At 43.0% G+C, this 18,070-nt stretch overlaps 1 protein-coding gene across 1 annotated transcript in view; it reads right to left on the bottom strand.

Moving 5' to 3' along the window:
- NRAS (NRAS proto-oncogene, GTPase) overlaps positions 1–18,070 on the bottom strand; it is a 448,706-nt gene that overhangs the window by 59,202 nt on the left and 371,434 nt on the right. The window contains exons 4-5 of the mRNA XM_044076717.1: positions 9,157–9,316; positions 2,667–2,787 (exon numbers count right to left, since the gene is read on the bottom strand). Of these exons, the coding sequence (XP_043932652.1) occupies positions 2,671–2,787; positions 9,157–9,316 (277 nt within the window). The 3' untranslated portion in view covers positions 2,667–2,670. The remainder of the gene's footprint in view (positions 1–2,666; positions 2,788–9,156; positions 9,317–18,070) is intronic.

Raw genomic sequence — 18,070 nt, 5'->3', positions numbered from 1 at the left:
TAATGAAGTCCATCTGCTGAAACTAATCTAAACCACTTGAGTTCAATACCCGAACTCCAACCACACAGCAAGGACACCACAAAGCACACTTACAATTTCTGTCAATGTGGTATATCACTGCTCTCAACCAAATGAGCTCAATAATAGAATCTTGTGGTCTGGCTTATCCAACACTTAAAGCTGTTCTCTTTTTCAGAATCTTTATTAGTCCCCCACAGGAAGGATATTACTGCTCCAATCTCAAGTTCATTTTACTTAAAACCTTTGCAAAAATTAATAAAACTGAAGATGGCCTATCTCCTCACAACTGCCCCTATTCTTATCTTTAATAAATCATCAACTGTACAGCATCACTTGACTTACTAAAAAGCATCTTCTTTCAATCCCATAAGACAGCTTTTTCCTCATCAACATCTCCAGAAGATGCCCAACCCTGTAAAGGAAAGCCCTATACACATTTAAGCAATGCAAAAAGTTCTTGCAATTCCGTCTCAAGGTTTCTCAGACATAAATCCATGGAAATGCCATTTGAATTGCTGAAGATTTTAAACATTTGTCCTCCAAACCATTGTAATCTTTCTTGAGACGAGATCCCCCTCATCTATTAGTTGGAAAGGGAATACATTTTTTTCCTATGTTTTTTTTTTTGCCCTACTATTTAAAAAGTCAGAAATTGTCTTTAAACATGGACTATTTTCTGAAAGTCTTATCCCATAGTAGAAGCATTACCTATTCAGCCCCACATCAATACATTCAACTGAATGGTTTGCTGTGATATTGGGAAACAGATGCAGCTACAATATAAGCATTCTGCTGCAGAAAGATTATTAAAATAGCATTATTTTAAGACCTAAAATACCAGCACGTACTTCAAACATAGCAAGCGCTACCCTCCAACTTCTAACTTTGATTTATTCAACTGCGAAGACTCGGACGCAGTTAAAATGAAATGCATACATCACTTGCAAAAAAGATCAAATTCTTAGGTCTGAAAGTATCTTCCTGGTAAGTACCTGAAGTCTGGCACAGATGCAAAAACAAATATATCCTCAGTAGATATTCTCACACAGTGCTTCAACTGTCAAATTATACTAACAGAAGAGATTAACAAAGTCAAAAACAAATGTTGCTTTTTACAAAGATGTGCCTTTTCTGCGGCTGCAAAAAGCATACATGCACACGCACATTAGTATCATGACAACTACTTTGAAAATACAAGTTTGCTTTTGCAGCCACACAAATGAGCTTGGGCAGTGAAATTATATAGGTTACCAAGACTACATTTTTCTCCCACAATTTGTTTTGAATTTGTCAACTGAAGTGTACTGGTCACCATACACCAGGTTAAATGTAAAATAAATAAGCAGCTTTCAGTAGGCAACATGTTTGAGGAAGCAGAAGGAAGCTGGAGCACCAACAGAAAAAAAATTCAAAGGGAAAACATGCATACCTACATACATAGTGAACAGACAGGAGAATTAAACTTTAAGAAACTGAAGCTGTGGTGCACCTTAAACAAGGAGCTACAGTACTGCCAAATCCTCTCAAAGATGGCTACAACTACATTAACAAAAAAAACACACACACACACACATATATATATATATATATGTATATTTACATATATACATATATACATATATACATATATATATATATATATATATATATATATATATATACACAAACTAACTTTGATAAAGAATGCCTTCCTATCCAGTGGATGGAGATTATGTCAAAACACTTCAGGCTGAGCTTTATATAATGCAAGATAAGCCAGCAGAAGATTGTCCTCAAAGTCATAACATAAATAAAGGTAATTTGATAAATGAGATTTCAATTGGAGCCTGGACGTCAGGCATGTGATGGGGGGTGGGGGTGTGATAAGTGATCAATTAAATACTGGGGTGGGTGAATCTACTGTTGGGGAAAAAAAAAGAGCTAGCTGGCACACAACTGGAACTACCTGCAACTTGTACTAAAGGACCACAGAAAAAAAAATGATGGAAATAGCATTTGCTTACTTCTGCTACCAAGGAGTGTGGATTGCCTAATAAACACAGCAAAGCTGTAGAAGTCACCTGGAAACAAACCCAGCAGTGAAAGAACAGTCAATATCAACAACTGCCTATGCGATATTTTACACTGTACAGTACACAAAGATCATGTAAGTAACTTTCTATTAATTAAATATACATTTTAACCTAAAAATGTGTTTTTATGCATCAGCAAATATGCTGGTGGGGTAGTCTGATGGGAATACGGTATGTGTTATACTGCTCTGCCAAGAAGTGATTTTATTGTGCGATTGCTGTCGCTCACATCACTAGCCAGCAGCTCTCATTTTGTGATCAAAGATAACCCTATTATCGGACTACATCTACAACTTAATATTTGCATTAAGCATTTATGAATGGCTAAAGTCATTGAGTAAACAACTATAATTTATTGACCTTTAATGAAAAAACAGCATTCCACATCCTCTGCATAGCAGCATTTCAAAAGCTTTGGTTTTTCAGTGGCAAACTAGAAATAACTATACACTTCAAATGACATCTATTAATTTATACAACATCATTAATGGAGAAACATATTCCAAAAACATTCACTACTTTTAAAATTGTAGAAAAAAATAAATAAAACGGTTCAAGTAGTCCTTCACTTGCCTTATCACATCACTGTACACTGCCCCATGCAGCCCTGTTTTCGGTCTTCATTACTATCGAGTTTCTTCATTCTGAACTGCCTGATTTCTCGAACTAATGTGTAAAAGGCATCCTCTACACCCTGTCAAAACAAGACAAGATTTAATTCAAGTTAAGAGCTTAACTTTTAGTTATGTACTCACCATAACTTTAGATGTTTGGGATCCATCTCGCCTACATTCTGTACTGATGGGCTCGGAGCCGATCCCTCGGCTCCGACTCGGCACGCTTATGCTATAGAGCGAGGCCTCTTATTGGCTGAGCTATCTTTATCCCAGGATGCACCACCACTAATCCCCCAGATCTTGTTTGTCTGCATTCATGCACACATGCACAACTGTTTATATAACATTGTTAGATGTTTCAAGGTGAAACAACAGGATTCGGACCTTCTGATATCCTCTGATCTCCAAGGAAGGGGGAAGGAGGGTGGGTTATTAGGAATGTAGGCGAGATGGATCCCAAACATCTAAAGTTATGGTGAGTACATAACTAAAAGATGTTATGTGATCCTATCTTGCCTACATTCTGTACTGATGGGACAGCCCCTAGCACCTAAATCCGGTGGCTCACTGGAAAACACTCCTGAGCACTGTGGAACCAAATGAAGCTCGTCCTCTAGATGCCACATCCAATTTGTAGTGGGAAATAAAAGTGTGCGGGGAAGACCATGTAGCCGCAGCACAAATGTCACTAATGGCAAGTTTAGAATGAAAAGCTATCGAAGTAGCCATAGCCCTTGTAGAATGAGCTTTGACAGAGGTGGTAAGCTCTTTATTAGAATAAAAATAAGCTTGAGTAATACAGTCCCTGATCCATTTGGCAATAGTGACCTTTGTGACAGCTTTGCCCAATTTATTGTCTGCAAAGGATACAAAACTGATCTGTTTTCCTTGTTTGTTTGGTCCCGTCTAAGTAAAAACGTAACTGCCTGTGGACATCTAGTGTATGGAATATGAATTCTGCTTTGCTAGAGTACTTTGGAAAAAAGACTGGAAGTTCTAACGATTGTTGTAAGCAGAAACTAGAACAAACTTTAGGGACAAAGGAAGGATTTGGCCTGAAGGATACTCTGTCTTTGTGAAAAACCAAGTACAGGGGTTTTACTGACAAAGCTTGAAGTTCTGAAACTCTTCTGGCAGAAGTAATTGCCACCAGAAAAGCTGTCTTCCATGATAGAAACTTTAGATCACATGTAGCCGCCGGTTCAAAGGGGAAGGAAGTCAAGGCGAGTAACACTATATCAAGATCCCATGGAGGTGCAGGATGAGAAATCGGAGGTCTTAATAGAGCAGCACCTTTCAAGAAGGTCTTACACAATCTGTTGCTCATTAAAGGTGGGTCTATGGATTTGTGAAAATTGGAAATCGCTGCCAATTGTACCTTGATGGTAGAAACTGAAGAGCCTTGATTGAAGAGAGAAGTTAAAAATTTTAGTACTTCTGCCATGGGAATAGAAATGGGGTCCAGGCCCCAGAGTTGAGCCCAAATAGCAAATCTTTTCCATTTGCTAGAATACAGTTTCTTTGTAGCAGACTTATGGGCAGAAGATAATGTGTACAACATCTGGATCTAATGTATGACTCCTGACTATAGTCGGAAGAGGAGGAGCCAAGCCGTCAATTTTAAGGTGTGTAGGGACTGGAGGAATAGTCCTGACTGATGAACCAGTAGGTCTGGGGATCTGATCCAGGAACCATGGACCTTCCAGAGCATATTTCCTAAGATAGGGAAACCATACTTGACGAGGCCAGTAAAGAGCAATTAAGATCATTTTGCTCCCCAAGAGAGATGCCTTTTGAATCACCCTGGGAAGGAGAGGAACTGGAGGGAAGGCATAAAGCAAGCCGGTGGGCCAAGGATGGACTAATGCGTCCATGGGGCTCTTCCCCGGAGCCGGGGTTAGGGAGAAGAATTCTTTGCACTTCGCATTCAGAGGAGTCGAAGAGGTCGCAACACGGGACTCCCCATTCACTGAAAATCTGACTTGCAACTGTCATATTCAGAGACCATTCGTGAGGAGAGAGGATGGTTCTGCTCAATCTGTCGGCTATCACATTGGACTTGCCCGGTATGTGAGTAGCCACTAGGAAGCATTTGGTTGAGACTGCCCATTCCCAAACTCTCATGGCTTCTCTGCAAAGAGGATAGGATCTGGTCCCTCCCTGTTTGTTCAGGTACCAGACAACTGACATGTTGTCTGAGTGAACAGCAATTACGCCCAGAGGGAGATAATCGTGAAGGGCTTGAAGGGACAGAAGTACTGCCCTCATTTCTAGGATGTTGATATGAAGAAGAGTCTCTTCCGGGTGCCATTTGCCTTGGACTGACCTTCCCAGGGAATGCCCCCCCCCCACCCCATCTGGGAGGCGTCCGTGGTCATAGTGGCCACCGGAGGAGGTAGAACAAAGGGTCGTCCCTGATCCAAATTGGAGGGCACTAGCCACCAGCGAAGGTCCCGTTTGCAAGATTCCGTGATCCATATGGGGTGACTGAGAGGGAGTTCCTGAAAGGACCACTGAGCTGAAAGAAGCCACTGGAGGATTCTCATGTGCAACCTTGCCAAGGGGACTAGAAGAACCATGGCAGACATGGATCCAATAGCTGCAGGACCATCCTGGCTGGAGCTTTGGACCTGGGAAGTAAGGCTCGAACTTGAGTCTGTAAGGTTTGTATTCTGTCTGTAGGTAGATAGACCCGCATTCGGTTTGAGTCCATCTCTTCCCCTATGAATCTTATTCGTTGAGATGGCCGCAACACAGACTTTGGCCAATTGAAGGTGATTCCAAGGGAACTGCCCAGTGATATAGAGGCTTGAAGGCTCTGCAGTAGTAGATGCCTGGAGGTGGCAGTTAGGAGCCAGTCGTCTAGATACGGAAACACATGGAATCTAGACTTCTCAGGTGAGCAGTCACGACTGCCAAACACTTGGTGAACACCCTGGGGGCTGTGGTGAGACCAAAGGGCAGCGCACGGAACTGAAAATGACTGCCTCCTAGGCTGAAGCGCACATGTCTCCTGGACGCTTGATGTACCATGATATGGTAATAAGCATCCTTGAGATCTATGGAGCACATCCAAACACCCTTCTCAAGCAATGGGAGAATGGTTTGTAGGGTGACCATTCGGAACTTGGACTTTGACTGAACGGTTTAGGATGCTGAGGTCCAAAATGGGCCTCAAGTCCCCGGTCTTTTTTGGCACCAAAAAGAATCTTGAGTAAGTCCCTAATCCGATCTGGTCTGCGGGGACCGGTTGGATGACTCCTTTTTGCAGCAGCTTTAAAACTTCTGAGGCTGCAGTATCCCGCTGACTGGGTGGCGGGTCCGGGATTTTTTTGGACTGAGGGGGGGGGGGAAATGAGAGAATGGGATGGAGTAGCCTCCGGCGATAATTCGAAGCACCCATCGGTCCTGAATGATACCTTCCCAGGCTTTTAGGTGCTTCGAAACGACCCCGACTGGCTCCGAGCTGCACAGCGGGCAATCCCTCAGGGACTGTGAAAGGTTGAAGAGCCACTAAAGGACTCATGGTCTCCAGTGTTGCGAGGGCCTCTGCCGCCTCTGGGACGGCGTCTTCCGGAAGAATTTCCCTCCCCTGCCTCTAGAAGGGGATCCTCCTGCTGAGAGGGGTAAGGCTTGAGATCTATGGAACCACATCTTCCCTCCTCTTTAGCCTTGGGATAAGGCCGAAAGGGAGTGGAAAATCGTGCCCCACGGCAGTCAGAGTCTTACCCTCCTGTTCACAGCGGGTCAGTGTGTCCTTACCTTGGGTCCAAACAGGAGGACCCATCAAAGGCGTCGGCAAAGGAAGACTTAAAGGCCTCCATGAATGACACAGGCGGAGCCAGGCTTGTCTCCGTAGAGGAATGCCTGTGCACCGCTCTACTCGCCTTCGGCCGCATAAGAAATGAGCCTCATGGACGAGTTTGAGATGGACGACATTGTAGCCAGCTGAGAGCCAACCGTCTGGGCCAGCTCCTCAGGCAGGTTACCCAAGAGGGTATCAGATAGTTCCTTAATCAGATCCCTCTGAAATCTGGTAAAGTGCGTAAGGTAGTTCAAGGACCTCAAAGTAAAGGCCGCTGAACTCAGGGTGCGCTTCCCGTACTGATCCATGCTCCTAGACTCATTAGGAGGATGGACGGACGTCGAAGCCTCTGCTACATCTTGCTGGGTAGCAGATGCCACCACCAAAGCATCTACAGCCACACCTTTAGTCAGAAACTCTTTTTCAGGGGGTGCCGAGAGGAACTTATTCGGACGAGCAGGCACCGGTTCCACAGAGTCTGGGTGTTCCCATGCCCTTCGACAGATCAAATCCAAGAGCTCGAAGGGTGGAGACACCCAGGAGGCGGAGGGCTGAGCCCCGAAGGCCTTCAGGAACACCGACTCATCAGCAGAGGGAGGTTTGGACTGCCAGCCGCCTCGTTGTTTTAGGGCTTCCAGGATGTCTGCAAAGGAGACATCATCCGAGGACGACTTAGGGGACCCCTCTGCATCATCGAGATCAGTGTCTGATGTAAGAGACCTGTCAGGGGAGTCAACGTGCTTCCTCTTGCACGATCTCTTCCTGGGGGGTTCTTCCAAAGAGGCTTCAGAAGGACCTCCAGGAGGGGGAGAAACCCCAGTGGGGGTAACCTGAGGCTCCGGGGCTCTGCTAAGGACAGGGGGACTGCCAAAGACCCAGTCTCCGTATGCAGGGAAGGAGCTGGGGAAACCATGGAGGTAGCCAAGGAAGATTTGGCTAACGCACTCCTCATAGCCCTGAAGGCGGGACCACCAGAATCCTGGGGGGGGGGGTCCCACCTCCGTGGCCACGACAGTGGACGGCACTCCCGCCGCCGACGCACCAAGAGGGAGACTTGGGACCAAAAGCATCAGTCCCGAAGCCTCCCCCCCAGGGCCAAAGGAAGAAGTCCGTGTACTGAACTCCGACCCAAGAGCTGGAGTTGGAGCAAGGGTCGGGCCCGACCCTAAAACCTCCACCGGTTCCACCAGCACCAGCTCCAACGGTGCCGAAGCTGTTGGAGGAGGAACCATAGGGAGGACCATCGGCTCCGAAGCCGAATGGGCTGGAGCCGAAACTAGCTTTTGGAACACCGGAGACTGGAAGAGTCTAAGGAGCACCCTGTCGATGTCCAAATCAGACATCTTGGAAGATCTAGAGGATACCGATCGGGCCCGAACCGATTTCTCCATCGGCTCCGAAGGACTCTGGGACCGGCTCCGAATGGACTCCACCACTATCGGCTCCGAGGGAGATCTCAAGGCAATTTTCTTCGGTGCAGATCAGGACTTCGGCTCCGAGGGGGAAGAGTCTGAGCCAGTAACCCTTATCGGCTCCAATATCAGTGGAGCCGATGAAGGTGACCCGCCTCTCGATGCCCCAGTCCTCGGCTCCGAAACCAGAGGGGTCGAGGCTGGAGGCATCGAGGCAGACTGCCCGCCTCGGCCCAAGTCCGTGAAGCCGATGGAGAAGTCTGCTTAGAATTTTTAGCAGTCTGTTCCGGCTGGCTGGTCGGGGCCGTCACTTTCTTTTGAAGGAGAAGGAGAGGAAGATAAAGCCTCCTCGAAGGATGGCTTAATTAACCCCTTCAGGATTAATTTGTTTTTCCTCTCCTGGAGGACTCTAGATGAAAAGGCGTGACACACGCTACACGATTCTTGTAGGTGCTTGGCGCCTAAGCAATAGACGCACGAGGAGTGGTCGTCCGTTATGGACATCTTAAAACCACACCTCGTGCATTTTTTAAACCCGGAGGGTTTGTGTTCTTTTGACATGGCCAAAATAGCCCAAACACAGTTGTCTGCAGCAAAAAGAAAAGTTTGTCACAGTATGAATATATATCATCTCTTTTTTTTTTTTTTTTTTAAATCTGCACAAGTACAGTACAACAAAAAATTATACAGAAGAGAGAGAGAGAGAGAGAGTCAAGACCCTCTAACTTAAACGGGTACTCGACCCACAAACGAAAAACGAAGAAAGTAAAGCAACAGGGGAAGGCCCCTCTAACTAAAACGGGAAACCTTCCCTTTGCGAAAACACACAATTTCTCAACAGAAATATCAAATACACACTCAAAACACAAGAATAGCTGTTAAAACAGCTTTTGGGTTGAAAATCAGCAAATTTCTGACAGGAAAAGCCTAAAAAAATTAGTACTTAGCCCAGCCAAGTTGAGACCACATCTATGCTTGTAAGCGGCAAACGAGATCTGGGGGATTAGTGGTGGTGCATCCTGGGATAAAGATAGCTCAGCCAATAAGAGGCCTCGCTCTATAGCATAAGCGTGCCGAGTCGGAGCAGAGGGATCGGCTCCGAGCCCATCAGTACAGAATGTAGGCGAGATAGGATCACATAACATCTGTCTATTTAAATGTGAACATTAAAAGGATCTCCAAATGAAACTACAATTTCAGCAGTTAAGATCAAATTTCTTTTTTTTTACCTGTCTTGTTTTAGCAGATGTTTCAATAAAAGGTATCCCATAACCTTTTGCTAATTCTTGAGCTTGTTTTGTGTCAACTGTCCTTGTTGGTAAATCACATTTGTTTCCAACTAACACCATGGGGACATCATCTGAGTCTTTTACTCTCTTAATTTGTTCTCTGGAAAAAAAAAATGTAAAATTAAATACATTACACACATACACATTCAATTTTAAAGAAAGCACTTCTTCAAACTACTCTGCTATAAAATATAAATGGTACATATAAAGTTAGAGGAATACAAGGTCATGCAATTATTACCTTTCTTAAAGGAGAACTGCACCCAGACTCAAAAAAACATGTTTATTTCATCATGGTTTGGTGTTTCCTACATTTTAACACCACTCCGAGACTATTTACAGGTTTTTAAATGTGGTCTGACCACATGGGGTCTGGCATCTTGAAGTCATTCCGAGTGTTTAGTCTGCTTCTAGGTATCCCAACAATGCAGTGTTAGTCTGTAAAAGGTTACATGCAGGCCTCTTTTCTTCCTAAAGCTCCTGTCACCTGCATTGATTTTACATGCATTCACTGTTGTCTTTCAGTCGTAACATTTCATGCTGTTCAATGACTACTTAAAACACAGTGCAAATGCCACAGAACAGGCTTTCAAAGTGCTTTTTACTGCTGCTTTTTAGAATGGCTAAACTGCAGTGTATTTTTTTGTGAAGCCGTTCCCCTTCACACCTAACTTCCCTAGCTGTCAAACTGCTAAGGGTAATTTGAGCTACTACCTGCTGTGATTGACAGCTCACAGCAAGAGACTTAACTCATGTACTGTTTTTCCCTGTTCTAGCCTTTACTTTCTGTTGGGTAGGGGAAGGACCAGGGAGCAGTGACATCACATCCACAGCATGGGTAGGTTTTAGGACAGTCATGATGTCAGTTTGGGGAGAGAATTGGCCAGAAGAAAACTACCTGTATTCGGTGGCCTTGACACCAATGAATTGGTGACTTTTTCAGGGCAAGATAAAAGTTTTTTGAAAGTGAAACCAACAGTACAAATAAGGTACTGTTCTAGTGGAGATAAACAGTCAATTTAAAATATTTTAAATGCTGTGCTGTTTATTCATATCAGGGAGAAAAAGGACAGAGAACTTGAACATTTAATAATAGAATCTCGTTGTCCTTTAAGTCATGAAGGGACAATTTTCTTGCATTTGTTTTCTACTTTTAACAATGACAAGCAATAAAACTTAGCTGTTCACCATTAACTAGGTTAAAAACCCACTAGTCATATTTGCTTATTTTCAGCAGCAAGCCAGGTACTTTGTATTCACTAAGCAGGCTATTCAGAATCACAAAATACATAAAGACAAGGTAGTGAAACTCAAATGCAAGTCTAGACTACTAAACTCTTTTACGCTGCACTCACTCTACCACTGTGCTATATAGTCAAATGACTCTGCACAGTTTTTGTCCTACAAGGATAAAGCCTAGCTAAAGTAGCAGTCTGGGTGATGGAGATGCCAAAGTGGACAACAGGACTGAGAGGCCGATGCATGTGTGCCCATTCATAGTTGGGGGGACAAACTCCACTCCTAGATCCCATCAGTGGACAGGAGCATGACATGCAGCACCCATTGACCAGAGATGGATACCTGGCACTGCCAAAGTCTGCACACATGTGCCAGGGCTACTACTTAAAAGGGGTTGTGTTAGTGTCTAGTAAAAACAAACAAAAATGACCCTATCACTTTGTAATGACGTGTCTCAGAGAATTAGGGCTTTTGGGCAATTCCATGGTCTGGGGCATGTAGGATTCTCTATTAAGAGAAAGAGGCTCTATTCAATGCATGCATGTTAGTTTGGGCATTACTGTCTGCCTATGTCTCAGCAGAATGAGAGCATATGAGCTAAGGTGTCTAATATCAGGATGTTATTTCTCCAGGTCAAGCCAGCTAAATGGTGTCAAAAAAAAAAACTGTTAAAACTGATTTCTTGTTCAGGTTAGGAAGTTCTTTCCCCTTAGTATCGTTTTTTACCTACAAACAGCTACATTTTGGGACAGTCATCCTCCCAGGAAAAATCGTAAACTTCTACTCAATTCTGTAATAAAGGTTTAGTAAAGTAGTCCAAACACCGTAGTAAACAAGCCATCAGCATATGAAAAACTCCCTTCATCCCATATCTGCTGCTCTTTCACAGTTAGTATCCAATAATCTGGATATCAGATGACTGAATGTTATTTATTGGCCGTCAACTTAGTGCATCAGAGTATGGGTACCTTATGTTATCCAATTAAATCAAGTGGTCTTCAGTAAGTCTCTCTTTCTTTATGCATCTACTGCAGAACTCTGTGCAAGTCGCAACAAACTGCTCTTTGGTCATCCATAAAATGAAACCATTGTGCTTATCAAGTTTATCCAGTCACAAAAGTTTAAAAAAAAAAAAAATTATATGATTGACAATGTCGCCCTATAACAAGCTGCATGTAAACAACTCCCGATAAAATCAAACATAACCTAACCATTCCTATCTACACTTAAAACATACCACTTTATCTACTGTGCATAACTAAAATGCCAAAAATATCTTAACTTGCATGAAATACTATTCTTGCTAACAAAGAATTAGAGCGATATAGTTCAATGTACATCATCACTACTAAACTTGCTAATGAAGTAAAGTTGCGTGAGGGTGCTCATTACAACAGGTGTTAAAAAAAAGAGGATCACTGCTGCAGGAAATCTGTACACAACTGACAGTAACCAACACAGCTGACAGCCTTATGGCCAGATCTTTTCAGCTATCAACTAGCCAAAGCCCTTGCCACAGGCATTAAAGACAAATCCAGTCCATGAAGACAGTCCATCACACACCTCACTGCTCTTTCTTGGTGACCAAGAGTTGGCAAATAGAGGTATTAAAGAAAGCTAAATGAAGTTTAAATGCCTAAAATACCAAACCATGCTAGTACTAGTGAAAAATTCAACAATGCAAACCCTGCATTGTCCAATGGCTTGTAAACTGGCGATCCCAATAGATCAAAAGTAGTGAAAGTTACTGGTAGCCTCTCTGAACATAAAAATGCAACTAGTAGGGTACTACAAAGACCAGTGCTTGACCCCCTCCTGTCTGGCATTTATATTGTAGACAACCAAGCCAAGTTAAGCATGATTATTTGTTCAACTGATAATAGGTGCAAAATGGGGAGGACTATGCACATATTTGGTGTACTGAAAAAGGTTTCAAGCTAATTTCAAAAAAGTGCAGCATTGTAGTATGCAGCAAATAATCTGTTCCCATTATCAATTTGTTTAACATGGTACTACTCTTCAAACATATATGGTCATAAGACATCTGGGTATTTATGTTGACAGCTCTCAAACATCACAAGTCTATCAATCGGGAAATCCTGCTATGTAGCCCAGTTAATTTCCAAGAGAATAGTACATCCTATCCAAAAAGTTCATTTCCAAGGTAATATCGTCAAGATTCCAAAGCCATCCTATCACTGCAGTCTTCACTCAGACCCATCATGGAATAAAATGCACTCTTTGGTAAGTACAAGTCCAAACATATCACTCAACTGGAAAAGCAAGACACTTTACCAGAGGCTTTTCAAGCCATGAAAATCCCAATCCTAGTTGATGACCTATTTTTTCGTGAAAACCAGTGGCTCTATAGATACCCCATACTAAGAACCTAAAATTAAAGCAACAGACAGACAAGACTCACTGGAAGGATAGGCTCCTGACAACATATTCCCTTGATTACAGCAAAAATTACCAGTATAGGTCGAAGTACTACTTTGTCTGCCTTTAAGGTTAGTCTTGATTGGATGGGCTGACAAATTTACACTAGGATTATCATGCACAACCCAACTTATGAGTGCTTAATAGAATTTTAGTGTGTCTAAAATTACTTGTCACAGTAATTGCTGATTTAACTTCTGATGTTATGGAGTTCTAAATCCTTATGGGTTACGGGGACAACCCCTTATTTGCGTTCAGCAGGAAGTTCAGATGACAGCAATGTTGACAATGATTCTGTATGATTTCCGACATACAGTATTAAAAAGCATTTAGATAAATCAAGGACATTGGGTGTTCTTGCTAACATGCAATTACATTTCTTTTGCTGTTTACTGTGTGAAATCTGTGCATTTTTTTCAATGATGACTGCATTACTTTCATTTTGTGGTTTACTTTCTATTACCATTGTTGATTCATCCCTGTCCATATTCAAACGCAACTTGGATCTATTACCTATGGATGGGAAACAAAATTTACCCCAGGACAGAAGCAACTCGTAAATGCTTTATCTCATGCAAGGGTCTCCTCAAATTAAACATATGATTCTCATTAGGGGTAATATACAATTATCATGGGATTGGTAAAGCCAATCTACAACCAAATGGGAGGAGTTATTTCTCCACAAAAAAAGAAAACTGAGTAGGCTTAAAATGGCCCTTCCATGGCCGCTAGCATAGTAGTAAACTATGAAAAAAAATTTAAAATATTTAGTTATGTCACGAGAGTACCAGAGTTGTCAGTGGACATTCAGATTATGGAGAGTTCTTTCTCCCTCATTTTTATGATCTTGAAAGACAGGTAGTTGAATAACTTGGATCAAAGTAAACTTTGATATTTTATTTTTGGTCCCCTCTGACTTCATTACTGGCCAGGCCCCCCAGTGTCAAATGTCACTTGGAGTCTACCCAGCTAGTCTCATAAACCTTTCCTGGACATACTCTGGCATTGCTGGGGCTGGTTGTGGACCCAAAGGACATCCTGGGGGCTCGGCTCAGTTGTACTTCAGTTTTGGGGTGGGTGTTTATGCCATACCCAATTTACTTTCCCTTCCCCCAATACTCAGTTGCATCAGAGTGCAACTCCCCTATTTGGACCACACTTCCCCTTAGAGGGTGCATCAACAAGCACCCTCCTACCCAGGATGGGCATACCCATCCCTTCCCTACCACACTGTCAGCTGCCCAAGCCACTAACTGAACCAGATTCAACTTGGCCGTAGTCGGGGCTTTATCACTTAATACCACCAGAGCGACCAGCTCAGATATCACTTAAGACATAAATGAAGGATTAGTTCTCAAAGAAACCCTATCTTTGTGGAAAATGAGAAAACAGACCCACCATAACAGCATGCAACTCTGCTCTGACTTCTTGAAGAAGGAGGTCAATCAGCAACACTGTTTTCCATGTTAAGAACCACAAATCATCCCAATAAGCTGGATTGAATGGAGCAAGTGTTCAGTTTTCCAAAAATAATTAAGATCCCTAGGAGAAGCCACCTGCTTTCTAGGTGGACAGATACGCAAAACCCCTTTCAAAAACAACTTGACATGGGAGTGCAACAAAAAAGAAGGGGGATCTGTCAGCAGACAGAATTATCCCACTATTAACTGTGAATCATATACAACACCAAACATGCAGGCACAGAGATCCCTGGATTTTGTAAACTCAAATTCCCTGGACCAGATTGTCAATAAGCCAACTGGGGTGCAAACAAACTGGATCTAGTTCTCACTAAATATGGGACAGTGCTGCACATTCCCTAGTGTATTGTCTTCTCTAGTAAGGCCAGATCACAAAATGGTCTCCTTTCAAGTAAAAATAAAATCTGGAACCTCCGCTAACATTGGATGTTCAGGAATTACTTCTCATACTAATAACTGATAGCCTGGCAAAAGTTCAAGCCCCAGAAACCATGAGAACACTGCTGCCTATGCAGAAATGTTCACAAAACCCTTATACAAGCATGTTAACAGCAGAGAGGCAGCTGTGGTCACCAGGAAGAAGTTCAGAACTAACTCAAAAAGCAAGCCACCCTGGTGGAATCAACAGGCTGTATAACAGAAGGAAGTCATGAAAAAAATTAGGAGGCGCAGCACCCAGCAAGATAAAAATCACTCAAACTAAACAAAGAACTCAGAGGACTAAAAGTCTACCAAAGTCAAATTTGAGGTTAATTTGGCCTCTCAGGCTAAGGAAAACCACAAGTCATTCTTCAGCTATGACCTCAAAGAAAATACACAATTGTGTGCAGAGCTCATTGTTAATGGAGCCAGAAGACATAGCACACATACTCAAATTCAGCTCTAACTTTACCCCTCTATTCTTCTCAACCTCCCCTCAAGAAATGCCATCAAATATAGCTCTCCCTACTATCACTAGGGAACAGGTCCTCCCATTCAGTGTTCTTGGCGTTAGACACAGCATCAATGGGCTCAGACAATATTCCAGGATGCCTTCTAAACAGCATGAAACATGACCTATCAGGCCCTCTGGAACTGCTATTAAATTGTAGCCTCCAGAGAGGCTCCATGCATCATGAATGGAGGACAGTCATCCCTCTGCACAAAGGTTGGGTCATCCACAGATCCTGGAAACTAAACCATAAGTCTTACAAGCCTCACAGGCAAAGCCATGGAAAGAATTATCGTGGAAATTATCAATAACGACATAGGAAACCTCCAGACACTGGAACCAACTCAATTTGGTTTTGTCAGGTGCAAGTCATGATTACTCAACCTGGTGGACTTCTTTGAGAAGGTCACCAAAGCAATGGATGAGGACAAACGGTTCACACTATCTGCCTTGACCTGGCAAAGGCATCTGGCACAATATCCTACTTTGGCATTGTTGGCTAACTCAAGAGATTAGGTATAAATCCTTAGATCCCCTGCTGGACAGCCAGCTGACTTGCAGACAGGACCCAAGAAGTCATCGGGGAGTCCACATCTACAAAGAGGCCAGTCACAAGCCCAGTTCTTCAGGGATTGGTTCTGGGACAGTTCCTTTTTGTCATTTACTTCTCTTTAGTCAAGGCCAATGTCAATGGCCTCTGGCTAACTAAATTTGCAGATGATTACAAATTAGCAGCAATCTTAAAAACCCCTGGCACAAATGCTCTCTAGGAAAAAATAACTTGCGTCAGAGCCATGGACTAAAACTGTGCGTCAAGAAATCCACAGATGTATCCAATGGGAAGTCATCTATCCTTTGTAAATGAAATTCACATGCCCATAGGAGCTGACAGAATAGTCAGGGACTTGGAGACACAATTGTTCTAGCCTTCGACCATCACGTCTACACTAGTGAGGAAGTTGTTCTGTGTTGTGCAACTTGTAAACAAACATATGGCATCTAGGTCCATGGTTCTTGTTCCATTGCATTCAGCATTCAGACCTATCACTGAGTAAAATGTCCCCTTTCATATTTACCTAACTAGGCACTTCCAACAACTGGAACTTCCACAGAGGTTCCTCACTAAAGGAATAGAGTGTAATATGTCAAATACAGACCGTCTGAAGGCCCTATTCCTGTATTCTGTCTCCTACAGGTTGTTGTTGGGAGATCTATGCCTGGCATACAAGGCATCGTCAGACCCCACCCTGATGGACCTCCTACATATCCACAAAACTAACAGCTCCAGAATTAGCCATTCTACAGACAAACTTTGCCTGTGATATAAATAGGACCCGATGGATACAAGTATGTATCCCAGAGACTGCCCCTTCTCTGGAAAAGGCTCCCTAGCCATGTGAAGCACAGTTACCCCAAACCCAATTCAAGAACAACTTGGAAACGGGAACATGACATTCATTCATGGCTTGGCAACTATGTCTCTAAAAGGATACAGACAGTCTGCAAACTCATCTCACAAACAGCTGCTTGTAAATGTTTCATCTCCCAAGCCCCTGCTTACACTTATCAAGAGTACCAGAACTTGACAGATTTGAGGTGCATGGCAAGGGTTAAAAAGGTCCTTGTGGTCATTAACCTAGACACATCTACAAGTCTATGACATGCAGAGATGGGTGACAAATGAACCTCAACAGAGAAGTAAGAAAGGCCAGATAATATTTTCTCACACAAATGTTGTAAAAACAGAAATGCTAGCCTTAAAACTGTCATGGTTGTTACTGTGGCATCAATTAGAAAACCTTTTCCATTTGTTAATACAAGACTTCTTGTAGCAGACTTTCCTGCCTCTTAATACCTGCTGCACATTCTCATTAAACAGCTGCCTAACGGGAATTAAAACCTTATCTTTCAGGTAGTCAGCTGAAGTTGACTGGTTGAGGTGCACCATACACCCCTGTTCTTGTGAGAGTAGATCCATTTTGTGAGTAAGCATGTGGTAATTGCCCCTGGCCATTTCCAAAAGAGAGAATCGCTTGTCTGGGCCAGAACAGAATCAGCACAATGATCTTTGCAGAGCTCTGCATCTTCAGAATGACCAGGGATATCAGTGGTAAGGTATACTGGAACATTCCCATCCACAAATGTATCCTTTCCACAGGCCAGCAAGGAATCCTGGTGCATAAATGTGACAGTTGTTTATTGTGAATGGAGATGGACAGATTTATCTGCGCTGTTCACAACAGCTGAATCAAATCCTGGAAGACCCCTAATAAACTTGAAATTTGTGAAGGTGTGTCCTGATCCTGCTCAGCTTGTCTGTCAGATTTTGCTCTGCAGGAAAGTGCGATATCTGTAGAATGAGACAGTGTTGAACTGTTGTATTACAGGCTACCATGTCTAATTTGCACAGAGGTTATAACCCGAAACCCTTCCTTTATGTTTCTGTACCACAGCACAGTGGTGTCCGTCTCTGATCACTTGCACTGATCCATGAGACCACAAATTTTTGTTTTACAAAGTTGAGAGCATTTGCTACTACCAACATCTCTGTCACTTGTATATCTGCCTGTCTACTGATACAAACACCCTGCACTTTAACCACCCAAAGACACAACCCCCCGAAGCAAAGCTTGAGGTACAGGTCGTTACAGACTGGATTGGGACAGAAGGGAGAATGGTAGACTCCAACTAAGATAAAACTGGCGTATCCATCATAGTGTATATATATATATATATATATATATATATATATATATATATATAT

Source organism: Protopterus annectens, chromosome 7.part0 (assembly GCF_019279795.1).
Source record: "Protopterus annectens isolate FY-2018-M chromosome 7.part0, PAN1.0, whole genome shotgun sequence".
Taxonomy (NCBI): Eukaryota; Metazoa; Chordata; order Ceratodontiformes; family Protopteridae; genus Protopterus; species Protopterus annectens.
The sequence above is the reverse complement of the archived record's forward strand: the minus strand, read 5'-3'. Positions and strand labels throughout refer to the sequence as shown.